The 27,341-nt window shown below is 41.8% G+C and overlaps 1 protein-coding gene across 2 annotated transcripts in view; it reads right to left on the bottom strand.

The window, feature by feature from the left end:
• LOC137590367 (adhesion G protein-coupled receptor L3-like) overlaps positions 1-27,341 on the bottom strand; it is a 178,839-nt gene that overhangs the window by 111,115 nt on the left and 40,383 nt on the right. For both annotated transcript variants that reach the window (XM_068307945.1, XM_068307946.1), the window contains exon 3: positions 14,814-15,024. In XM_068307945.1, the coding sequence (XP_068164046.1) occupies positions 14,814-14,868 (55 nt within the window). In that variant the 5' untranslated portion in view covers positions 14,869-15,024. The remainder of the gene's footprint in view (positions 1-14,813; positions 15,025-27,341) is intronic.

Genomic DNA, 27,341 nt, shown 5'->3' with positions numbered 1-27,341 from the left:
GCATCCAACAAGCACTTTGCTTTAATTAATCACCGCTTCAATTCATTAAGCACAGTCGTGGCAAGATGAAAAATGAGGAAGTCTCCTATCAAGGTCTTATGTTTAAAACCACTTTAGTGTACAAATTACAGCATTAGTTTCTTGGGTCAAATTAAGCGTTAATTCTGTAAGCTATTTCCTAAACTCTTGTGTCAAATGTTTGTATAATTAGTCAATAGTATTCCGTTTTAAAAAGGGAATAGTTGACGGAAATGTTTGGTCAATTCAATAATCTTTCAGTTAAAGTGTTGATGTTTTAGTCTTATCATCATTAATACTTATTTTACCCCTGATTATGTCATGAAAAACTTTTCAAGAGTCGCATTTAAAACTTTAGAATAATGTAATAAGAACAGTGAGTCTGTAAGATACAAGCAGCCACTATCCTGAGGGAAATTTTAGCTGGATTAGATTAGATTAACCTTTAGCCACTACAGCAAGACTATCGAGAGTCTAGAGTCTGCCCAACTTGCCCTAACCAGGCATCGTCCATGGGGTCCGATTGAACAAGCTCGCCTCCTGTCCTCCAACATTAAGGGGGTGGCAATGGTCAGTGGCCACGCCCTGCAACCCCCGTAAATAAAATATCTGTACTGTATTTGTAGAAAAAACAAAAATGACAACAGTTGTCATTCTTCGAAAGTTGAAATAATTGAAAACGTTGTAGTGTGCATGCCAGGCCACCAGCTAACAGAGTTCCTTTTCAAAGTCGGCATGAGAGAATAACAGCATTTATATTGGTAGTTCATAAAAATGTCAAACCCATGGAGGAGTCAATGTGAGGAGTGGTGTTTTGCTGGTTTCAACCGTTAACAGAACTTTGTCAGTTTACCTTCAAGCCCATTCCCTTTCCGTGGGGCGCGAGGAAAGGTACTAAAAGGAAACTTAAAGAACTTTTTGGAATCATTTCTTTTTTTTCTTTTTTTTTTGTGCTGAATTGAAAAAAACCATATTAGTCATTTCCTAAATTTCTTTCCCTTTGTGTAAACACTGCAGCATGTCCTGTTTCCTTTCAGCGACGTGGCGTTTTGCACAAACCAGAGGTGAGTCGGCGGCGTTGACAGCCGGTTCTTGACAGCAGGCTGGGTTTCGTTAAGCTCACATTTGACTGTTATTCTCCTTCCTTTACTTTTACCCCCCCCCTGCCCCCTTCCTCCTTTAGTCCTGTAAACCACCCACCTGTGGCGGCATCACTCGAGGGAACATCTCCACGTAGACTAATGCACCTCAGCTCCCACCTACTGCACGCCGCCTCCTGGCCTACAATCATCACAATCGCACATACACTCAGTTTCACTGGAACACAACTCCCACAAGCAAGCATGACTCAACGCCGTCCTATCGTAACATGTGACCTGAGCGTAATTGAGGTCAGAGAAAAGAAACAACAGACCGGTTTTTTGTCTTCTGCGGAGGGGAAGGAGGTCTTTTCCTCTCTTCTTTTACCACACATCATCAAACGGAATTGCTTAACAGCGCACCGGAGGGGAAAGCTTGGCTAAGTTTAGCACGGCCAACTGAGACAAACTGCTGCGCAACCACGCTAATCCAAACCTCGCAGGAAACGGAGGTTAATCGGTGTTCAGACTAAGAAAACAATGAAATACAGGGGTTAGAGACCTAACACTGAAACAAAAGCACACTTACTGGAAGGGGGCAATTTGGCATCAGTGGGTTGGTGGCACTAATTGCACATTTGACACTAGGAAATTGTCAATAAGAACAGAGGTGCAGTTTTCTTTCTACAAGAAAGATGTGGGGGGTTTTTTCGGCTTTGTTTTATTGTTTGTTAGGTTTACACCGATCAAAAATATGAAGAAAAGATGTTAGAACCGTAAATAGAACCTTCGTCAGCATACAGACAATTACTGAGAACAATTTGTTTTTGGAAAATATCCCACAGCAGTGAAAGAATATGCAAAATGGTGCAAAACAGCGTTTTTGTAAATTTGTATATTTCATGCCGTCTTGGCTTTTAAAGAACATAACGACGCAGTCGGAGGAAGCATTTCAAACTTATAGTGAAGTAAATGCACCTCAGATAAAAAAATGCTTACTTTTGTTCTGTCACAGTTAAAATGCCGTATCAGAACTTGAAAACGGTCCCCGTGGAATTATTAACTTGAATAAACCCACAGTAAAATAACTTTAAAGTAACACAAACGGTGGATGTTTTTATTATCCTGCATTTACTTGGTGATAAATCTGTTTCTGTAAAGCTTCCAAAAAAAAAAAAAAACATATTTGACTAGTTTTGCTTGTCAACAAACATCTCCGAAGACTTTCTCAATTTACAGGCGGGGTGTATTTATAACCACTGGGAATTCTGGGATTTTTTTATTTATTTTTTTTACAATAATTATCTGTTTTGATGACTTTTTTTTAAACATAATTTAGATGTAAGTTTTAATCTAGCAGAGGTTGTCAACAGTCTTTAATATAAAATATTATTTCAACATCATTTCAACTATTTTGAATATTACCCATGCGAATACTTCATTCTATTCAGCCACCAGGGGTTTTCATAACAACAATGACTTCTTTCACATCAAACCGACGATAGATTTTCTTGCAGTGAATAGTAAACCTGTCTTTGAGTCCAACTGAATGGAACCTTGAGGATATTCTTACTGTAGTCCTATTAATGAAACCAGCTGACACATTGCAGAATAAAGACAAGTCACACCAGGACATTTCTAGATACACTCACTATGAATTTGTTGGAGGCTGAAAAACACCAATTTACTTTTAATCTCATAATAAGAAAAAAGCAGAAGAAAGCTGGTAACACAATTTTCATAAATCGGCAGATTGTTTATTGCTAAAGCGCTAAGAAAATTCCTTTTCTCTTTGTCATGAAGGCTGCATGAAAAATTGGACAAAAGTAGGAAGGATGAACATTTTTCAATTTCCCACCATAACCAGACAAAAACAGAGGAAATTGGAGCTCGCTCTCACTGCGTCCTTGTGTGAAGCCTTTTTTTTCCCCCTTTCGATTCTATCAAAACTTCGTCATTTACATTTGCAGTGATTTGTTTTCCCCACGCAGAACACATTTGGAAATAAACCTGAGTCAATTCTCTCTCTTCTGTATTCCTGTGAGTGTCGTTTCTGCTGCAGTGTAATATCTGAGGGGCAAAAAAAAAAAGAAAAAAAAAAAGCATGAATTAATGCCTATTAAAGCGCAGCGCTGTGCCGTTTACTTACATAATGAAGAACAAAACAAAATGATTTAAATGGAAAAAAAATTAAAATGTGATTTCATGCGTATGCATCTTTCTCATTTTATTTGTGCCGGTTGAGAATTATTCATCATATCTCGCTCGGGCCCAAAAAAAACCAACACGTTAATAATCACATATGCTAGCGCCAGCCGGAAAACACTCAAGGTAATTTTCACTTTCCCACCAGATAGTAGAATCTAACTGAAGCAACAAAAAAAAGAAAAAAGAAAAAGGTGTAATCCAAAGGTATTGAATGTGCGTCGATGACAGCCCGGATGCAGCATGGGAATATCTGGATGTTGCAGGTGGGGGGGTGGGGGGTTGCCCTATATACGGTAAAAACCCCAAAGGGTGGCGCCTGTGATGTGGTGGGTGGCATCGACAGATTAAAAGCTGTCTGCATCTGTACTTAAACGCAACCCACTTCTTTTGTTACCTCCCCTGTGGTTTGTCATCTTGCATATGTGTACATGCCCAGTTTAATACATTATGCATTGGACGGGGGGGGGGGTTCTCCCTGGGGAATATTGCTATTTGCTGCAGACACCTACACCGACTGAATCAAGGATGACAATTTTTCCCATCACCCCCTCCTTCCTTGGTGTTTCGCTTTCCTTCTCCCCCGAGCTACGAGGTGTAGCGCCAATTCAATGGGATGTCAATCGTCTTGCGGCGTCACCGTCGTCCTATGGGACGCACCGCGACGTTTCATAGGTCGTTTTCGGCGGCAGCGGGTAGGAAGCTACCAGTTAGCGTTAACACGACGCCGGGCGAGAAGCAAAAAGAAGCAGAAGTGAGCAGAAAGGGAACGTGTGGGTGACACTGTCACCAATCCAAAAGGTGGATTTGTGAAGGGAAAAGAAGCTACAAGGGAAAAAGCAATGGGAAAAAAAAAAAAAAAAAGTTGTAAGTAGAAGAAAGTGGGCACAAAAAGATAAAATGTTAAAGATGAAGTGAAAAATTGCTCAAAACCGCCCACGGCATGAGAAGTAATCTCATTCCGCGTGAATACAATCGAGGCAGAGCCGGAGGAAAACCAAGCCTGGGTGGCTATGCTACATTTGAGCCACACGGCTAACGACGATCTGCTTTGATCGTCTATATTCGTGATGACAGGTATCAGAGGTGTGCTCATTGTGCGAAGCTAAGAGGCACTGAAAGCGCACAAAAAGAAACACGGATGCAGGTTTTACCAAAATCGAATCAGAGCACGACACCTGACGCGTCGACGTCTCGCGGCGCGCTTTAAGAGGAAACCCAACTGCGAAAAAATTTTCTGCAAAAATATGCCACACATTGTTTCACACAGGGTTTAAGAGATGATAGAAACTCACAATGCATAGGTTACCACCTCGAGAAAAAAACCAGCTAATCTATTTAGCAAACCTGCTACAGTTTTCACTATAGCTGTTGTTTACGGGAAAACATATTTCGGAGCATTCCTTTAGTTTATAAGAACACTAGGATCAGTGATTAGAACCAGTGGCTAACTTTAAGCTAATAAAAGCCATGCTGCACGAACCCCTTAAAGTTGAATTATGAAGTAATAGCCAACGCTTAAATGCTAGCGTTATGTTTTTAAAAGCCTTTCTATGAGTATAAAGTACTTCCATTCAATTCTACTCAATTATGAGCTGCGGGTGAATTCCAGACTTCGAAGCGAAGAGTAGAAAATACCCACAAGGGCTAATATGCAGCTGAGAGAAGCGTACAGTAGGTCTATAAAACAGCAGGCCGGGTTGTTAGATGACGGCGCTCGCCCTGGAAGGACATGGCGAGCTCGGCCTATCCGGTTTCAGCCCCTTAACTCAGTCCATCTCCTGGCAGAGAAAGAGGAGTATTATCACGCTGAAAAATGATCTCCTTCCACCCCCCCCTCCCTCCTTTCTCCTGCCACCAAATGAGGGGGCAGAGATAACGGAGACAGCATATGTGTATGTGTTTAATGCAGTACGTGTGTTGGAGAGTGGGAGTGAAGTGGGAGGGGACCCACTGGGGAATGTGCACCTGCAATTTTTATCATTGGGCAGAATTGGTCTTTAGTCGAGATTGGAGTCTAAACAAATGACGGCTCCTGAATGTTTCTGTAAAAACAACAACAAAAAAAAGGAAAATCATTTAAAAACTTGTAATAAGATGCAGTGGAAATTTTTTTGTAATACATTTATTCATATTACTAGTTGCTTACAGACAGATGATACTCCTAAAAAAAAAAAACTGAGTATTTTTAGTATGTGTGTCAGGTGAAATTAAATGTCTCCTTGTTTTGCGTCGAAATGAGAAATGTATTTGACCCCTTTTAAACTTTTGTCTTAGATTTTCTATTGCTTTTACCTGTAAAACTCAAAATTTAGGAGAGGCATGTGGAAAAAAAAAGGAATGGGGTGACATAGGTGAGACTTCAGGGGGTCCTATGGGCTTTCAACCAAAAGTCAGGTGGAAAAACTGTTGTAAACATCCATCATAGTTAACAGGTTTCTTCTTTTGGCCAAATTTTGCTCCAACTCATCATCCGAACTGACATTTTTGCAAAAGGCCAAGAAAAAAAAAATGACCGAGGTTGCAACAAATCAGAATTAGAGTTGAAGGACTGAGGCTGGGCGGAGTCCCCCAGAGCACTGATTTTGGACATCTGTAGATGACAGGGTTTGGGGGGGGGGGCTGTAAAGAAGATTTGTTGTATCGTGTGGAGGAGACCTTGACAGGAAGACGATAAAGGAAGCAAATGTGTGGATACATGCTGAACAAGAGGTACATAAAACACAAAAACTGGAGTGTGTTTTCCATTCAGTGTACATCACTAGACTGGAAACTATTTGACCCTTGGAGTCCATCCAAACAAGGAGGCCAGGCTGAAGACCGACCATTACTCTTACGCTATCTATTCTTCTCTGCACTACCTTTGATTTTAATAAAAGCATTAATAAGGAAATGGATAAAGCTTCCCAAAGGATGTGGTTCCTCCACAAAGGAAGCCTTCTTTTGTCAATAGCTGTATTGAATTCCCCAACAAGGCCACTGGGCCATACCGAAGGCCATCTCCAGTATCGCCCTCACCTCCACCTCTCTTTATTCTTCCTCCCTCTCCTTCTCAGTCTCAAGGTCTAATGGGCTAATCTGTGCCACAGTATCATTTGATCCCCACCCCCCACCCCCTCACCCCCTTTGTTCCGAATGCACACTTTACAATACTTCCTATTGATTAGCTGAGATGAACTCACCAGTTACTGTGCATGGTCGGTTTATTCAATGACAGAGCTGAGGGAAGAGAGCAGGGTCAACGCTCCAGCTTTTCTGTAATTGGCTAGTGTGTCCGCGACGGGCTTTATTTTGGGTAAATAGCATTAACTCTTTTGTATTCCATGTGTTTTTACATTCACCTTTGTAAATTGCTATGTAAAAGAACAAAAGGAGCATCAACTAATTAATCCTTTGCCCAGTTTTTTTGTTATTTTTTCATAGGCGAGGTAAAGGTTGCATTGTTTCACCGGGTCTTTTTCCTCAACGCTTCTCTGGCCTTAATTGTTGCAGAAAAACAAAAAATACTTTGGTGACATTCCCATTATAAACCTAATTGCTTATTTCGATTTTTTTTTTTTTTTTTTTGCAATGACTAAATTTGGTTATCGTTGTTTACGTTCATGATGAAGTCACATCTTGGATTCTTCATCTCTAAGTCCTTCGGTTTTGTCTTTACCTTTTGGACCCTCTTGGCATTCCAGTAGGGTCTTTTTGTGGATTGAATGATCAAATTGTGTCCTCCCCTACAACACGCATACAGCGTGACACGGCCATGAATCCGACATGTAATCACCTGACATCCAACCGAATACCACGTATGAAGGCGAAGCAAACCAATTAGGAGAAACCGGACTTGTGTTACAAGGTAAAACCAACTGAGTCACCTCAGCCTGGTAATGTGAGATGAATCCTTTGAGACTATTTAGACCAAGGTTTAGAGACTGCATGAAAGAAAGCAGAAAACCAGTCATGTAGGCGTGCCAATCAAACAATTTATCTTCCTGTTGGTTTTATTTTGCTGCGGATAAGTCATATGATACACAAATGGAGGTATTTTCGAGAGAGCTCCCTGGACATGTGATCTACACGTGTCAGCATCCACAAACAACGCTAAAATGCTACAAATCGATCAGTAATCTTGATGGAGATGTGAAGACACGAACAGAGCTGTCCGGATAGACTTCTAGTTAGACCAACAGAAGAGAGGTGTAGAGATAAACCATTTCCGTAAACCGATACGAGACTCGGAGGTTGAGCCACAATCGCCAACCTGATCTAAGCGACATTCTGAGACAAATCGATAAGACTGTCAGCAGTTAGCTTAGCTTAGCACAAAGACGGCAAACAGGGGGACACAGCTAGCATTACAAGACAGTCTGCAGTCTTTGTGCTAAGCAAAGCAAGGCTAAGATAGCCAGATGCTCGCGATAGCTTCATGTCTAAGTGACACACAGATTGATACCCACATGATCCGTCTGCCAACTATTCCTTTTAAATAGTTTTAAAATGTACTGTTTTGCAGTAAATGTGTGGTTTTTAATGGACTCAGCCAATTGTTTACTGGCAGGACTCACTGCATTTATACTGTTTGTTACTGGAAAACAGATTGTTTTAAGAAATAAGACATTTGCTGTAATGGCATTTAGAGCTAAATCTGCATTGTGGTGAGAAGACTCATACTGAACATATTCCCATTAACTGGTTTCTGAAAAGAAAAAAAAAACCCTTTTCAATAATTCTCAAATCAAACCAAAGCCTTAACAGACAGATACCCCCCTCCTACACACTCTCCTACGCATTAACACACATAAGCCTACATAAACAAATGAAAACATGTTATTAGCAACTTGTGGCCACAGAAAGAGGAGATTCTTATCTTAATAATTAGCAACAACATGTGTACTGTACTGCAGCCTCGGGGCATGTGTTGTAATCATATGCCGCTGCAGTAACAATTCATCATGTCGGTTGGAGAGGGAGGGGGGTCTGATCGCTTCGCCCGTGATTGTGAAAGCCTCACGTTGGAAACCGAGCTTAAGGGTGCGATCAAGGTAGATTCATTTGCATATATGTCACCGAAAGCATCCGATGCTACAATATATATCTGGCAGGTTTTTGTTTTGTTTTTTTTGCCAGCACCTCCCCATGTCATCAGAATGCAAATGTGTCACACGTATACGAATATGTTGGATTTGCATCTAAAGGGCGAAGAGCAAAAAATAACGAAAATAAAGATGTTGTGTCGTATGGATTTCACACTGAGGCACAGGATGCAAGAAGTAATTAATTTCACAAATTGAATAAAGCGCAGGTCGCTGTATTGTCTCTCTGCGTGGTTGTTGTTTGGCCTTTCCGCCCCACGCGTTCCACCCACGCCCCGTATTACTTGCCCGACCTGCGCCGCTATGCAGTGTGGGAAACCCTGTGATATCGTACGCCAACGGATTTCGGTCTGCAAGGGGTTGCTTAGAGATTCTTTCTCCGACAGTGGCAGACATCACAGAGATATACACGCCGGACGCGCATTATACAGTCTAATGCAAACCAGCACTTGACCTTGCCGTCGATATCTGTCCTCATTAAACACCATTGGACCAGCAGCGAGTCCACTTTAAATGGCATCGTTCAGCGCTTATCAAATTACGCCCGTCCAGCCGGGGCTAAATGAATGGGGGGAGTCCAACTCGTTTATTTGGAAGATATACGCAGGTCCCAGTATGGACACCTATAAAACATACAGGGGTATTTAACCCCACCCTGGCACCCGTAGCGTTGCTTGTCATTCATTCCTCTTCAGTTCCAAGTTCTGACAGCGATTTGGCAATGTCAAGCAGTCGCTACGGACGCCACGGGCGGGAAAAGGCCATTCTTTTATTCTCTGTATTAAGCAGGTATTGATTTTTCACTCATTACACAAGAACATAAAAAGAGAAAGGGGATTTTTGAGCACCGTGCCAAATGCTACACAAAAAATGTCAACGGGATAACACAGGAGTGAGCGCCGAAAGCCAGTACCCAGAGAAGTGGATTTTAAAGCCAATAGATTTAGTTCAAATTAAATTCTAACAATTCTATTCAAATAAGAGAGAGAGAGAGATGGAAACGGCGAAAGAAAATTAGCATCCAGAGAGAAGTTATGGGATAAGCTGAGAGACAGCTGCCGTGGCCACCCTCAGGATATGTATAAAAATGTTTTTTTTCCTCTCCGTGCAACACTATTATCTATTTTCAGGAAACCTTGTGTGGCTTATGGGGAGAGTATAATCCATTCCCAGGAAAAAGAAACGGAAAAAAGAAATATCTGTTGAAGCAGTAAACCCAAGGCGTCTTTAGGAATATAATCAAAAGCGCGTTCAAAGTGGACTTTTATGTGAAAGTCAAGCAACAAAAAGTATATTTTTTGCTTGCAATAAATTACTCATCATTAGCCCGGATCTCCAGTCGGAGCTCTCCAAAAAGAAAGAAGTAGAGGAAAAAACAGATCCTCTCAACGTGTTTATGATGCATTTCATCATGTATGGTGCAGTAACTTTCATGCCCGCACATTAAAGTGCACTGACCGTGCACCAGGGTCACGCTAACGTCAACATGGAGAAGGCGTTCCCCCGGCGCCTGTTGGGGCTTTGGGCGACCTCGCCTTGACATTTACTGCTGCAGCATATGTGCAGGACATTCCGCATCGCTTGAGGCGTGTTGTTGCGTTTTTTTCCAAATCTGAAAGTATTTTCAACAAACATAAGAATGTTTACACGCATGAATCGGAAAATTCTGGGATGAATTAATTCCATTTATAGTCAAATGTTATGGGAAGAGGAGTTGGGACTACATGATTTTACACTTCTTCCTTCCTCTCTGGCATCTGAGCTGTTTTTGTTTTCTAGTGTTTCATTGATTCCTCTGCGTTATGCTTTTTATTTAATTTTATTTTTGCTGGTTGCTGGTTTTTATTTAAACCTTTTATCCACGTGTACGAAATAAACTTTCCAATCAATCCACGAAGGATGGATCTTACTGACTTCGCCGATCACGTCAGTTTTCTCTTGTCTCCTGCAGTAAAAAAACCTACCTCCACACTAGAGGTAATAATACTTTCCACCTGCTTGACTCCCCAAGCCTTTAACCAGCTACTTAATGATTAGCTGCCTTTTTGATTTGCATCTCAGCCACAGTTATTGGTCGGGAATCATTTTATTAGCTGGACGACAAATTAAAAAGTTCCCTCAGCCTATTTCTGCAACTCTGAGGCATATTTCACCTCAAAATATACGAGGTCTGTTTCTTCCTTGCTGACAATTTGCCTGCACAAATCCCAGTCATTAAACCCCCCCCCCCCTTCTGTTTCCCTCCACCAAAGTGAAACCGAAGAGCTGCGAGCGTCGCCCTGACCTGGCGTTCATAAAACACAGCTACGTTTCAGAGGTTATTTCCTTTAATATGATGTTGCAAATGAATGCATACATAATTTAACCCCGTGCCAAGGTACTGCGTCCGCCCGAACGTTACGCCGCTTGCAAATGAATGATTGACACCCACCCACTCGGAAGCCCACTTTATTTTTGACGCTTCAAGAGGCGACAAAACAATACATGCCTCAGTGGCTTCTACAAAGAACCTTCTCCTGCTTTGAAATACGAGCTCAAATAAATCATTTGTTTAATTAATTAAGCAAATTAGGCAAATCCAAGGATGCCTTGGCGGATGGAGTCGGTGCCCTGGCAGGAGGAGATTAATTAAGTGGATCGGGCGCGGAAACAGCGAGGCTGACATCAGAATTCGATGCTAACCGTAATGTATGGGTGTCCTCAGATTTGTGGGGATCAGATTCAGCGTTGGGGGAAGAGTAGAAGGTGGGGACCGGCGAGAAAGGCTGGATAAATGCAGCAGGAAAGGCATCCTGCATAAAAAACAAATTTAAATTCAATGCTAACCGTAATGTATGGGTGTCCTCAGACTTGTGGGGATCAGATTCAGCATTGGGGGGAGCTCTGGAAGGCGGGGACCGGCGAGAAAGCCTGGATAAATGCAGAGGGTTGCGAAAGGAAGGGCATCCTGCATAAAAAACTTCGCCAAACATAAGCGTTTATCTAAAAATGGAAAAATGATGACACGCTGTGGCGCCCCCTAAAGGGAGAAGAAAAAAGGAAGTGCTGTTTTTTTTTTGACATTGTTTCACAAAGTGAAAAAACCCAACGTATGCTCGCCATCGGGAGCGCATCTGCCTCGCTTTGTCTTTCATCCCTCATTACGTACCCATTCCTTCCCAGTAGGATCACACCTACTTTCCAGGTTTGATGTATGCACTAGGATATGACCGTGAAGAATCCGTGTCAGGCTTCACGCCGTCATCCCTCGTTCACAACGGGCCCTCATCCATTATCGCCGCCGCGTCTCGGGTCTCCGTGGGGCGGTATCAAACAGAATGAATTAAAAAAAAATCCTTCCTTGAGCATTTTTACATGCACAGAAACACATGATTAATGTGCTGCTCAGGCATGACCACAGTGTTTGGAACATTGCTCTTTTTTTTTTTTTCCATTGTTATTCATGGCGACCAAAACAATGACAAGGATGAATTTTTGTTATTTTTCAACCCACTGACTGCATCTGTGATGGAACCTTTTATCTACCTTGCAAGACATTGCGGCTACACACACATGCACAGACACACAAAAACAACCGTAAGTCCCCCCACGCACACACTCTCTACTGCTTCTGAAGCTGCATTCCATTCTATCATATTTTTTTTAATTCTGCTCGTCTGATGCTTGTCCGGAAATATTGCTCCTTTTTCTCCGATACGGCTAAAGTGTCTGACGTTTGCGTTCGCACCGACACACAAATAAACACCGGAAAAGACAGAACGCTGTGCGATTTCCCATCAAGACTCCCGAGCTAACGCCGTACACATGTGTTTGCATTTATCTGCGTGCAGCCTGTGATTATTAAACGTGAAACGTGAAGTGTGTCAACGGTTAAATTGCCTTTTCTTGTGTTTGATTCCACTCATCCGTGCACATGCGAGAGCACATCTAATGCACGGATCGTATATAACGAGCCACATACGCCCCAAAGTAGGCCAGCATCCCCCTGGAGTGTGTATTTGCGACGCTCTCCGCGAGAAACCGCACACAATGACACCATGTTCCCAGTCGTGAATATTCCCAGTAAGGCTTTCCCCAGCTGCGGAACAATTCACCAGCAACATCTGGCCTGTGCACACTTACAGCATCAGGATCGCGTTGGGCGTGAAATGATTTGTTTCCTAATAAAACTGCCAAATTATTTACCGGGAGACGACAACCACTTCATCTGTTGTTCGGGCAAACCCAAAAGGGATCAAATTAAGGCAAACTGGAGATACTCCACTCATCGCTCCTTCTACGGCAATGGGATCAATGAGCGATTGACTTTTTTCCGACGTGTTCGTACCTTACTGACGTAAACGAAAAGCTACGGCAGTCCGGGAGGTTGGAAAACGCTTGGAAAAAAAGCGATTATTCACTAATACGAAGCGCCTTGGAATTGTAGGGAAGAACACAATTTATATCTTTTAATAAACTGGTTGTCATGAGGCGTCTGTAACAGATGCATTCCAGCCACAATTCTCAGATCCTCTTTAAACCCCCCTATCCACATGACACTTTCCTATTGACTGAGGCTGGTTTTCCCATAGTTAGTGTTTATCCACCCAAAGAAAGCATCGGCAGACGTCGTCTTTATTTCCAGTTGTGCTTAAATGCTTTTTGTTCTTCTACTTTCTGTGGACAGGGTACTGCTACTTGAAGAAATAATAAAAGCATAATAATAGTGTCTGAAATTGCAGTTAACTGACAGCGGACAGATTGAAGACACACACAAATAGGTTGGGGGAGGCTTTCTCGTGCTCTGTGATTAACACGTTTGCAGCGAGAAACAATTTTGAGTCGATGCTAATCAAATTTAAGGTCAAGAGGTTAAAAAAAAAAAAAAAACCAAACAGCCATACTCACAAGCTATGTATGATTCATGAATAGATTTGCTTAAGTGTGCCACCTCTGAAGAAACTTGTGACATTGAGTTGTTGTTATATCCTTATGAATGGTTTTAACATTTAGCCCATGTTATTAATCACCTTCAAATAAATGTTTGAGTGGAGAAAATAACACATCATCTGGCATTTTCGGCTTCTTGCTGCTTAAAGTCGACAAAAATTCTGCATTGCTTGTGTTTTCTAGTTTGTAAAATAAGGACGCCTACCTGGGAGCTCCTGGCTCCCAGGTAGGCGTTTCTCGTACCCCTGGTGGTCTTGACGTCGTCGCCCCATGTTGTTGTTGTTGTTTTCACCCAGCCCACGTACCATTAGCCGTCAACTGTTGTTTTCCTCCTCTGTCCTTTAACACCATTAAACATTTGGGAGAACCAATCACGTTGTTAAGTTGGCTTTTCACTCGGAAAGTGAAAGCTTAAAAGCTAGGCTAACTAGCTAATCGGTGTCGTCATCTCTGCATCAGTCCGGCTGAGGTGAAAACACAGCGTGGCCATCCATATTTTAGAAACAAGGAAGCCAGTTTTCGATGTTTTCTTGGTGATTCCAGTTATAACGAAAGACAAGACTGTAAAAACACGTCCTATATGTTACCCCATGATTTCAATCTGAGCACGGACTTTATATCCAGAGGCAGGATGGAAGTTTGGGGGATGCACAGATGGGACGGCATAAAACCTGGGTCCCCAGCTGGTTAACTGCCTGTGTAGCCATTGGAAAGGAAGCATTATGGTGATCTGCACGGATTCTGAAACGACGAAATCACCACAGCCAGTCAGTCAGTCGGAACCGAACACTCATACCTTCGAGGACGCTGATGAAGGTTTGCCATCGCGAAAGGAAGTGACTGGGTAAGTTCACAAGTTCAAACAAGCATCATGGATATGTCTTGTTGAGATCGCCCTAATAATATGTGTTGTACTTCACTTTTAGCGCTTTCCACAGATTCATGATCGGCCTCTTTAGAACGGCATTACTACAAAACGATGCCAGAAAGCACACCCTTATCGGCAACGGAGTCCAAAACTAGGTGAAAGATGTCACAGCTCAATCGCAAGTGTCTTCCGTCTAACTCCAGCGATTCTCGATATATCAAATGCGTGTCTCAAATCCAGCACGACGTTTCCTGTAAAGCAATTTCAGCTCAGTTCCTATCATCTGGGAAGCAAGAGACGAGAAAAGAGGGACGGATCTAAAAATAGATAAAGAAAAGAAACAGACAAAGAGTGCAAATAAGAAAGAGCAGAGAAAAAAGTTCTGGGGAGTTTAAAAGCGTACGACAAACTGCTAATTAGCGAGAGGACCTAGATGGATGCCAGGAAGGAGACAGGCATCAAGTCAGACACCTTTTTTATAGCGGTTGGCTGACAGAATCTGGCACTTAAGTAGCAAAAGAATAAAAATCTAATATGGTTTTAAACCTTGTCAGTCATGAAACACAAGTGGTGTGGTGTTTTTTAGTGCCCAAACAGACAAACAGGAAGTCTAATGAGCCAAAAACTCACCCAGAGCGGCCGGCGCGAAGAGGCTGGCGAAGACAAGCAGGCGTGCGGTCCACATGGCCTCCTCTTACCGCCCGCCGCGGGACGTCCCAGTTGGAGTCAGACTTTTCCAGGTGAATGTCGAAGTCCTTTTACGCCAAGGACGTCTCCGCCGTGTCCCGTTTTACACGAGAACGCGAGCCCAGCTGGTGCGATTCCGAATGATGACCAAGATCTGTAGGAAAACCAAAAAAAAACAACCCACAAAAAAAACGCAATTTAGTTGAGCAGATTTTACGGGAGTGACTTCTTTGTTCATTTATAGGAACCACTGATGTCTTTTCCAGTAACAAACACAACAGATGGATGCATCATGTCTTCCATTCTCGCACACATTCCTTATGGCATCACAACTTTGGAGTTGTCATCGAGTGACTGGGTGCGATTGCTCAATCTGCAGTCTGCTGAACTCACAACGGACGTGATCGACCGAAACAACAAATACAGTGTGAACCGCCATTGTGTTGTTGTTGGTTCTTCAAAGTGTTACCTCACCTCCCGCCTTCACCGTCAAATCACTCCCACGGAGAGACGAGGAAGGGAGCGGCGATGCGCATGTTGCTTCGGTTGGAAAGCGACGCGTGCGTAGGGGGGTTTAAGTCACGTAAATCTATGCATGTTTGTCATACGTGTGACAAAACCTCGTGTGCATTATTGCTTGTGAGGTCTGATTGTAGCCGACGAAAGAGAAGCACCGTGTTTTTCTACTCCTGCAGGCAGGGGCTAGTGAATGAATTTACACGGCCTCAGAAAAGACTACAGCGCTCATGGGGTTCGCTCCAACAAAAAAAAAGGGCCTTGCAAACCTCCCCCTACACAGCTCATGGAAGTCTCATCAACAGAGATCCACTAACACTGGATGGAGTTAGCTGGCACAACATGAACTGCGGATATCTTTTCCCCTCCCATCTATATTCTGATGAGATTATCCCAATCAAACCCATATCATGATATTAAGGTTAAGTCAGCTTTAATGTTTATGCAAACCAAACCCCCATGTATTATCCACTATCATCCATGATCTGTGGCGGAAACATAATCTCTACGAAACAACGAGGCAAGCCGAGGAACGAGGCAAGCCGAGGAACGAGCGCGACGCTTATCGTCGCACATTAGGCATTCAGTACTCGTGTTTAAAATTGAAGTTAATTCCATTGTGGGACGCCAGGAAATCTGGTTACAAAAGGTCAAAATGTGAGCGCTGCATTAAAGGACAGGACACTAGGGAACCTGACTGACATCAAATTCTCAAATTATACCAACACTACAATTTAAATACATCATCTTTCTTCAGACATCTCCGCATCCATCCAGTGACATTTTCCCATCTGAGACTCCATGGCTCTTAATCCCTGTTCAACGAGTATTAATAAGATTTTTTTCAGCAGATTTTAATGAGTTTAAAAGAAGAGCAAAAAAAAATCTATGACAAGTCTCGGGATAAACAGACCGTATGGGTATTATTAAGAGGATAAAAGTTGTTATGTTAATCAGCAAAGTCTTGGCAGGAAGCCACAGGCGAACGAAACACAGCATAAAAAACCCAAAAAACTGTTCACTACATGTCTATTATATATAAAATATATATGTATACACACTGTATGTATTTATGTGTATGATGACAGGCCTGTTAGACATCAAAATGGCAATATGAAAGTGTATTTAATCAAAAGAATATCCATGTAAGTAAACAACGCTTTTAATAAAACACTCTGACAGCTGCAGGAGAGCTAAATTAAACCTGACATCAAATAAGACACCGCGTATCCCTTGACAAAAACACACACACACACAAACACACACACATATTATTCCAGAAGTAATCGCATTAGAGTGCAATGTCCAAAGCTACCAATTGGACTTGAAGTTTGTGTCGAATTTCGAAATTAGTTGGAGAGAAATTAGCAAATGAGACACAGGCGCAGCACGTTGGACTACATGTAGCAGGATCCCGAGCATGATTGTTGGCATATGGCTTATTTTGCAGGTTTACACCCGAACTGTCACACAAAAATAGCAGGAAACAAGTTGCAAGAAGTGGAGTCTGGAGACTATGACAAAATACAGGTACGTTACATTGTGTGTCGGTACGTGCGCGAGATTTTACGGCATATCTTACAGCACAAGCGACGCAAACTGCAACTCGCACAGGTGTTACTTGGAAATGATCACGCTATCACAGTTGTTAATTTGCTCTAAAAAAAAAGGCAGAGAAAGAGGAACTGCAATAAAAATGCACACAAACAAAAAATTAAAAAAAGCACATACAAAAAAAATTACAAATTTATGAGAAGGGCTTGGACCCGGTTCAATTCAACACGAAAAGAAAGAAGAAAAGGGAGAGTTAGGAAATACAGAAAGGTAGTCCGGCTTTGCCAACTCGTCTTGTATTCCAGAAGGAGTCTAATGATACATTACGGTGCTGACGTTTCAAGGGTACTTGTTCTAAAGGGGATTTAGTGTAACTCTCTCAGATAAGCTGGCCAACATTTAGCAGCGACCGCAGCTTCTTTTCCGAGCCGCATCAAGGGGACTCGTTCACCTTATTCCCCATTAGCGAGGATATTTCTTTTGTTAATTTATTAAATTTTTTTTGTGCCAACGTTTCTCAGACGAAACACGACAGATTCTATTAATTGACTTTTTTGACTGGTTAAATCCCCCAAAAAATTAATGAAATGATAAAAACACTTTTTTGGAGAGGTGTGGAGTACGCACAGGTTAATCGGAGAAGTCAGCATGAAAAAAAGCTACAACGGACATATTATAGTGAACGTATTTTTACACTAAGTCTTTCCACTGTACATAGCCCTGTTCTGGTTCAAATGAGACCAAATTGGTCTGAAAAGATATGAAGCTTCCATGCAAAAAAGTCCTGTTATTATTATTTTCTCCCTTTGTAATTTGACCACAGCAACATCGACTATAATGTGAAAAAACTATATATATATATATATATATATATATATATATATATATATATATATATATATATATATATATATATATATATATATATATATATAAAATATAAAGAAATGACCTGATCAATGAGATAGATAACAATAAAAACAAATTGCTTCCCTGAGAAGTATTTTTATTTTCTTTTAGATCTGCAGCAAGAAAACTTTCCTCTGGGGTTCCACAGGGGTCAGTGCTCAGACCACTACCCTTTAGTATTCATGACTGGTATTATAATATTATCCCCACATTCATTAAAGATTAAACATCTCTTTTACGCAAGCGATGCACAGGTATACATTTCCATTTTTCTGTGTCCTGCGTTTCTATTAATATATTCAATCTGACTGTTTTCTTTAAAAAAAAAAGATTAAAAATGTCTCGACTACTCAGGGACGATCCTGAACGTTATTTAGAACTCAGCTGTGAACGCACATCATATTTTGAAGTCTTTACGATGACGGATGGAGATTTGCTCGTGTGCAGCGCTGTCAGCTCTGCTTCTCTAATAGAAATGGTCTGATAGCCGTCACGCCGATGCACAGAAACCACCTCAGGACATTTCTCCATCTGTCACTTCCTAACCTGAGGAAACCAAAGATGGCCGTCATTAAGTCAGACGCGTCCCATTCAGCAGCTCTAAAGCAAACCGACACGCGATCCCTACGGTGTCGTCTAATGTGGGCCACGCTAAGTATGATGTTACGAGTCACGCCTGCTTTAAGGCCTCCCGCAGAACAATATGTAATGAAGTGGGATCGTGTTTCCGGGTTAAGAACCACGTCTAAAGATTTTGAACTGTTTCATGTCCAGATGCTTATCGCAGCGGGTGGGGGGAGGACTCGGGTGATTTTTATGAGACAGACAGTGTGTTCATGCAAATGAAGTGTCTGATATAAAGTGAATATTAATCAGGCACACTGTCTGCATACAGTCTGATTGATGAGCACTCACTCGGAAATCTTAGGAGATGAGCTGAGATGATTAATATCGAGATGAGCCTTCCCGTCTGTAGTTAAAGATTATTTTTTTCCACTTGGCTTCCAATCTGTAGTGATGTTGAAAAATTAAAGGGGTCAATTAAAAATGTTAAAATAAAAATAAAATAAAATAAATAATAAAATTATAAGTAATAAAATTAAATAAATAATAAATAAAGTAAATAAGTAAATATTTAATTAAAAATAAAATAAAAAATAAAATTAAATAATAAAATTAAATAAATTAAATAATAAATAAGATTAACATTAAAATACAAATTTTAATTGACCCCTTCAATTAAAACTGAAGGGGTCAATTGTACTGAAAACGGAAGACGTTATAAAGTCGAGGCTTTGCAATGCGAGATCAGAGGTGTGACACCTGAAGGTCCACCTACAGTCCTTTTTAAGGTAGCGTGTGCGTCCCTGGAGCTCCACAATGTGACCGACGAGCCATCGGGTGATACGATTGGTTTTCCACAAGAGACTCCAACACAGCTAGCCGTTGACACGTGGATAATAGCGCTAACTTTACCCACTGCTCTCTCTGAATAGGCCCCTATATGATAGGCTTGTTGAGTGTGACTGATGGCTTTGGTTAAATAATGGGACCATCCCTCCTCCCTTTACATGTGCACAAAAGCATCACAACCCCTCCTGACACGCAAAGCACTTGTGTAAAAAACAATGCCATCCTAATCCATTAAAGGGAATTACTTGCACCCTCAATAAAAAAAAAAGAAAAAGCTGCAAAATAAATAAAAAAAATTAGCATTTCAAATATTTAAAAGCAAACAAGAGCACAATGGAGATGCGTTCCCACAAGGGAGAGAGGGAAATAAAAGAGCGTGAAGGCCTGAGTGGACAAACAGCTGAATAAATACAGAATAAATGCAGATGGATGCATCATTTTTTAAAGGCAGGGCGAATCCGCCTTGAGACGCTCCTCCATTATAATGCAAAGCTCAGACGCTATCCATTCTCCACATCTTCCTTCTTTCTGTCCACCCTCTCTCTCCTTCCCTCAGCACATCCCGCCTCACAAACGCGGCACAAAACGGATCCCGAAGGACGAAGGAGCGGCAAACAGAGAGAGAGGCGGGTGATAGGGAAGGAAAAGATGAACTGTCAAGAAGTGGGAAAGAGAGGATGGAATTTAAAAAAAAAAGAAAAAATAAGGGATGGGATGGGAGGGTGGGAGGACAGACGGAGAGAATCCGGTTAGAGGAGGGTGAAATACCAACATCGATTAGAAAACGGCTCATAAAAGCCAGAAATCAGGAGAGGAGGAGGTCACGAATGCGGTGTGAGTGAAACCGAAAAAGCCCGTCATTCAGGGTGCTGTTGCCGTGGCGGCTCAGGTGGGCAGGTTACCATGGCAACCTCACCTGTTGGCCATTAATCACCTTCAAGGAGCAATCGGCATGCTGTGCCCACAAACACTGCATGTCATTATGTGGCTTGATTTTGGATGTGAGCTAAAAGGGAAGTGTGTGTGTGTGGGGGGGGGGTGAGGGGGGGTGTTAGCATCAAGCTGCTTGTGCTCATGAGATAAAGTATTCCCGGTTACCACCAAGAAAGAGATACGGCGTATGGATTTAATGCACTGTGACCTCAGAAGGTAAATCCCAGGTAGCGTATGGATTTCTCTTCAGACAGCCGCATCAATATATCGCCAATGTATATCGCTGACAAGAGCAATTTTCAAAGAAATGAGTCATCAGCATCAGCGGGGGTTACGGGTACGATAGATATGTGGAGAAGAAAAAAAAACATGATTTCATCTTCGGCTCCACGGTTTTAGCATCGTTTATAGCGTCGTTAGCAACACGGTCCAGACTTCCAACATCAAATCAATGGATTGCTGTTAAATGACATACCTACATGCATGATCAAAGAAAACAACATAATTTCACAAATTTAGTCAATCCGGATCAAGATTGATACTTTTTTTGAATTACTGCTCAGAAAAAACACCTGTCTTTGTTTTTACTTTTGTTTTTATGTATTCAATCTTTTCCAAACATTCTGTTTTCTTTTAACTGTTTTTGCACAATTCTCCAATAAAAGCTTCATTTTCTGACAGATTTAATGATGAAAAACCAAAACAGGAAGTGACACAAACTCTAAACAACAACAACAGCTCAGCCTCCGAATCAGAAGTACAGAAAATTTGTAATGTTAATAACAGTGATCCCAATGGTGCATACATTTCAATATCATTATATGATGCTGAGCCAAGTGCACTGAATATAATGATATCTGAAAACATGAATTTCATAGCATGACCGGCTAAACTAATGCGATGCATTAAAGTGCATGATGTATCGAGCTTCAGCAGCGATCACATTGTTAATTCTGCCTTCCATCTGGTCACACCTGCCCGTTTTGGTGTTTTTGCGTGACCCAAGTTGACATGTTGGTTCTCTGTGGTGTAATGGTTGCAGCATGAGTATTACGGATGGCAAGAATATGTTGTAAATGGACTGGAAACGAGGGGTGTGACTGTGTCAGGAGTGACCACAGCGGTCACGACAGCAGGGAATCCAAATGGTTTCCACCTGGACTCCAATCACAGCTCAATTAGATGCAGCGGAGGGAATGTGGGGGGGGTTGATGTAGGGTAAAAGTAAAGCAATCCAACAAGAACATGAATCTTTTTTTGCAGAATAAGACACTAATAGTTCCTAGCTGATGTTAACCGTCACACCAGAGCAGAGTGTCTTTTAATTCTTTATGCCCTGAGCGTTTTAGCGACAGGTTTTAAATATTTCTCCATTATAAAGTTCATAAATCTCACTTTAAGTTGTGGAAAAATAAAACAATGATCCCATTGAGGTTTAGATTAGCCTCATCAGGCAATTTGTACTTCAATGACATAACATTTTAAATATGTCTCGCCAGACCATCTTATTATAATAACTTACTCCCTCTCAGGAACATGATGACAGTAATTTGTGAGCACATGGAAAAAGATTTGCTCCTCTGCCAACACTTGAAGGGAGGATTTATTGAAGCTTAACTGTTGACATTTCAGCCAAAACATCTTTTGTTCGAACCTGCTCGTCTTGTCATCGTCTGAAATGTCCTGGACCTCTGAGTTTTCCTGAATATGGCGCGTCGAGGGTTTCAAGGCGTTATTGATTCCCTGGAACCCATCCTGAATTATTCTTTTGTCAGCTCTTTCCCTTTTTATACCTCCAATGTCCTTGAATGTGAAAGCAGGTCAAAATAAAAATGATGCAATGCCAGAAAATTCTGGGTTTTTACATTTGATTAACTCAAATAAACGAGGAAATCACACATCTGTATCATCTGTTTTTCTAACGATGTGTTTCCGAGTAAAAGTGTCTCCGACCGAGTTGACCTTTACTCCCAGCACAACTGACGTTCAGCAACTCTACAAAACATCCCTCAGCAACTAATTGTCTTTGCTCTTTTGACCCGCATGAGCGCAAATCAGCCAGACTGAAAGAAACTGACGTTAAATAGCCATTAAATGTCGTACATCTCTACAAAATGCAAAGTCAACTTTAAAAGAGTGAAATATGTAGAAAGGGAAGAAAAAAAAAAGGGCAAACACTCTCAAGTCAACAATGGTCTGTTTTCTCATTGAACCAGACCTTTGTTTTCACCTGGTGTTGAAGGGTAAATAATTATCTAAACATAGTTGACTCAGAGGTTAAAGGTCAACGTGGCAAACGGCTTTGCAGGTTCTTCAGGTTGTCCGGCGGCTTTTTAAAAACATGCCGGCTGAAACACGAGATAGCCGACGCGACCCCCGCCGACCTCGTCTCCGGAGTGGTTCCGATAGCGTGCAAGAATGCACTTTTAGCGAACGGGGGGGTAGGCAGAAAAACCTCACGGTCTCACACTTGTCAAATAAAAACTGAATAGTTCAGAAAGCAGAGGAAGCATGCAGATACCACTTCGAGGTGATTTTTGAGGGAATAAAAAGCACAGATATTTTCATTTTGAAGTGTTTTTCGTGGCAGTTTTTCCATCAGCCCACGCAGACTCCTCTGAAAACATGTAACTCAGATATCGCCGGCAACAGCAGAGATGCTACAAACCATTTCCGAGTCGTTATAGTTCAGGAGAACTCTCCTTTTGGTTCTGTCTTCTCCAAGTCCAACTCAGCAGAGGACGCTGAGAGATAATCATCTGTAATTGGGTGTTCTGTTTTTCCAAACCGTGGAGAGGAACTGCCCGCCGTGTGAAGCATGGATGAAGTGCAGACAGCCAGCAGGCTGCGGCGTCCCTCGGTCCTCCATCGTGTAGAATGGGGTCTGATGAGAGTGTGATTGGTCTGGGCAAACATCCTCACAGGGGTACGTCTCAGGACAAAAGGAGCAATCCTCTCCCCTCTTGTCAAGGCAAATTCTCTCAAGTCTGACAAATAGCTGCTGCTCTTGAGATGCCATGAATTCTAAAACCTGATGAGATCGCCCCGGCGCCCCCCGGGGGTTATATACACCTCAATCTGTATGTCTATTGAATTTCAAGCTGTAAATTTCCTGTAAATGCAGTTTCTTTTTTCCCCTCCGCATCACAATAAGTGTGTTATATTTGCTGCGAGTGAACACAAACGCACAAAAATAGGTGGGATATGAGATTTGCAAACCCGCACCGCGTTAAAACTGCGACTCCTACTAATGTTGTATTTGTGTGATGGACTCAGCAGAGTGGACCGACTGCCATGCTGAGCTATTTACAAAAAAAAACAAAAAAAAAAAGCCATTTAGGATGTACTGGTTTAATCTCACTAGATGCTGACTAATTCTAATTAAGTCATTAAAGAGTGGAGTACAGATCTGCAAACACAAGGAAATTAACAAAGTGGATTGGGGACCTTAAAAATAGAGTCACATCACATTGACATTGTGTTGATGTTATCACCCATTGTTCTATCTGAAGGCCGGCTAGAATCAAATGTAATACTCTGATTAAACTGCAATGCAAACTGGGAGAAATAAACGATTACGGCGTGAATTTTTGGAATGCTATAAGTTTCTCCAGCAATCGGGTATATCTGCATGATTGGACACAAATTTTCTCGCTCTTCCTAATAGTGACAAAAATGTTCAAAAATAAAAACAGCATAGCATTTTCTTTGTCGAAACAATTTGCATTTTTAATTATTTTTATCTGAATTTTATCTTTATTGTTATTATTGTATTTTTATTCCCTTTGATGCCCGGCCCCTGCAGTGTCCCATCAGTGTGTGAGTGATTGTGCGAATGGTTATTGCTCTTGCACAGGTGGCGTACAGTCAATTTAGCGTTTTATTATGCCCTCGGATGACACATTCTTTAATTAGAATTATATACAGGATACACACTGTAGAGTCAGTTATGTTACTGTAAATATACAATAAATTACTGTCCAAACTGTGACCACCATTGTGCTATAAATTCACAATACAGTGAATGTATAGTTCCAGCGCTAGACCAAAAAATAGGAAATAAGCAGTAATTTGTGGATGTAGCTGCTCCTGGGTAATGACAGTGAGAGGTTGTACATCTCGGATGCTTTTATTCCCTGATAAATGCTGGATCTAATGAACACACACATGACCCCGGCGACCTCGTTCCTGTGTTGTCGTGGCCGAGCGACAAAATATGTTCGGGTTGGACTCAGCAGGCGGCCGCTCCCGAATCTAAAAGCGGGGGTGTCCCAGGGTGAGGCTTGGATGGCGTTGGGGTATTTGGAGGATGTCAACACACAGGAAGAGAGTGTCGGAGCTTTATTTTACGGCTGTGATTGAAGCCAACAAACATAAACACCAACATAACTTAAAAGACGTAGACGAGATAGTCTGTTAGACGGTCCTGACACAAAAAACACGCAGGTCATCTGTAAAAATATTATATTGTGTTTCGCAAAAGGGATGACAAGATTGCCCAATCCCGTCTCCTTCGATAAGAAATGTAGTTTGTCTCTGAAACACACTTTAATTGACAAAGTGTAGCGCGATAACAAGTTGCGATGCCGGTCCAAGTCTGAACTACACTCCGGACTGAAGTTATTTGTCCACTTAGACATCAGCCAACCCCACTGCCCCCCCCCCACACACACACAGCAGATGAAGGCAAAAAAGTCAGTAATTGCTTCAGACTTTTCAAAACATTCCGAAGGAGTATAAATTTTGCTGCGTCACTCGCAGGACAGTCTTTTTAATGAGATCGCCTCCTGTTTGTGCAGACAGGATAACACAAGACCCCATTGATTGCATTGGCTGTTCCCCAATCAATATTGAGCCCATCATTTCTGAGAGGTCTCTGGCAGCGAGGTGTCTTTAATTTAGCCCAAAATATTGGCTCAGACGTTATTACAAAGTCATCCAGATTGTTTTTTTAATCTTTTTCAACGTAAAAAAAATAATAAATTGTCGTGCCTTTGTAGCCATATTAGATTGATGGGCAAATTTCTTTACGACCAAGAGGCAAGACTTCGACTATTGATTGGATGATCCACCATTTTGGCCAAGACTGAAATATCACATCATCTCTGCAATGGATTACAATGAATTTCCCTCCTCATTAAAGGCTTAGAATGAATCCTAATCCTTTTCACCTTTTGTCCAACCAGCATTTAAATTTTCACATCGGCGACCTGAAGTCACCTTCAACACTCGAGCGTTAGCATCTAAGCCTTAGCAGAGACTCCCAGATGCCCCTGTGGATGTGGATTCCGTCGGTACCCTGACACCAATCTCTTTTTTGCATCGCCGACAATCCCCTCTGATCCTCACACCCTCTCAGACAGAACAATACTGACTCCATTTCTGGGGAGTCCTGTCGGCCATCTCTAATCCATACTTACATCGAGGTGCCCACAGCTCAACTGAAGGGGGCTTCTACCCGCCAGCCCTTTCTCTTTTCAATTTTTCATTTTGCATTTCTACCAGTCCAGTATAGCAGTATAGGAATGTCATTTGCACATCAGGCATGGGGGAGGGGGGGGAACCCTGAAACACTATCCTACTGGGCCACCTCTTCGCAATCTGTCTCCATTCTGACACCCCAACGAAGCTGGAACTGGAGATTTTTGTTTTATATTTCTCTATATCATGACTGCGGGGGAGTCTGTTTCAAAGCCAAAGTCTTTCTTTTGACTTGGACCAAAAAAGGGGGTCTGTGGGACTCTCCACAATTCTGGCAAGTAATTCCTGGACCAGTTGGTTTGGGGGAGTCTTGAGAAGAGGGGAGGGGAGGGCTCCGCTCTGACAGTCGTCCAATACACACAGCTGAAGCCTCAGGCTGGCAAGCCTAATAACATCATCTTCACTGGTGAATCTCACGTTTATTGCCCAATATGTCCATCGGGAGGAGAGTGAAAAATTACTGCCACAGCAGCCAACGCTGCAATGCTCACGTCAAGAATTTCAGAACGGATGGAGGCCGAGCCATTCTTGGGAATGCTATGCATACAAATGAAAAACAATTATAAAAAAAAATAAAGCAAAATGCCTCAAAACTAGCAGGCGTTTAGTTGTCTCAAATTAACACATGACTCAGAAGTTTTAGTCAAAGGGGTTGCATTCCTTCTAAAAGTCTGTTGCTATCTCCAGTTTGATACGCCTCATCAAACTTGATTAATGATGTAATTCAGCCGAAGGGGACACCTAAATTCATGAGAACCGTCCCACATCAATTTAAAAAATGTAAATGGTATAGCCTTGCCTGAGACTGTGCTTATATTACTTGGCCCATTTTATGAAGGATGTTCCCTTTAATGCAGTTTTGTGTAATTCACTGCAAAAATTCCCATTAAGGGTGATTAAAACATTAAAGCTGGAGTATGGGACTGTTAGATATATAAAATGAACGTCTGTTACATTGGAAACCTTGCAGAAAGGGTTGACATAATGCTGATGAAGCAACCACAGTGATGTGCTTCCATTAACCACAGATAATTGGTTTGCCAGGCTCGAGGAGGAAGCATCCATACCAAAGGATGCAATGGCTTCTGGGAGGACGGCGTAGCCAATGGCAAAAATACGGAAGATGGCATTGGAGAAAATCTCCCGGTGCTTCAAAATGGAATGAAATCTGCATTCAGAGGAAGATTAAAAGAGAGCTGGTATTGTGGGAAGTAGAGACGCTCACAACTTGGAGCAATAAGCATGTCTGGAGTTTTGGTGTAATTACTCTCACGGCCAGAGGGGGCGACAAAGACGATAGAAATTTTGATAAGACATCTATATTTTTAAAATGATAATCTTTATGATTATTAGCACTTTGTTTTAACACTGGTTTGTTTTATATAGATTTAGTTAACATAATTGTTCTTGCACTCATTTCCATTTTACACTTTTTTTTTTTAACCTGTCTATGAGTCTGTAGCAGGGAGAAATTACCTTGTTGAATTAACTCATGTTTTTCCCACCTCCATGCTTGTTTTCTCTTAATAACCTGGATTCCTGTGTGCATGTAGACACAGCAGATCTGAGACCAGTCTCCCCACTGGTTCAGCTCTGATGCCACCAAAACATACTCTTATGCCTTCTAGACAATCATATTTTTCATCCATCTGACACATCACAGTC

The sequence above is a fragment of the Antennarius striatus genome, chromosome 23 (genome assembly GCF_040054535.1).
Source record: "Antennarius striatus isolate MH-2024 chromosome 23, ASM4005453v1, whole genome shotgun sequence".
In the NCBI taxonomy this organism is placed as follows: Eukaryota; Metazoa; Chordata; class Actinopteri; order Lophiiformes; family Antennariidae; genus Antennarius; species Antennarius striatus.
This window is presented reverse-complemented; position numbering and strand designations above follow the sequence as displayed.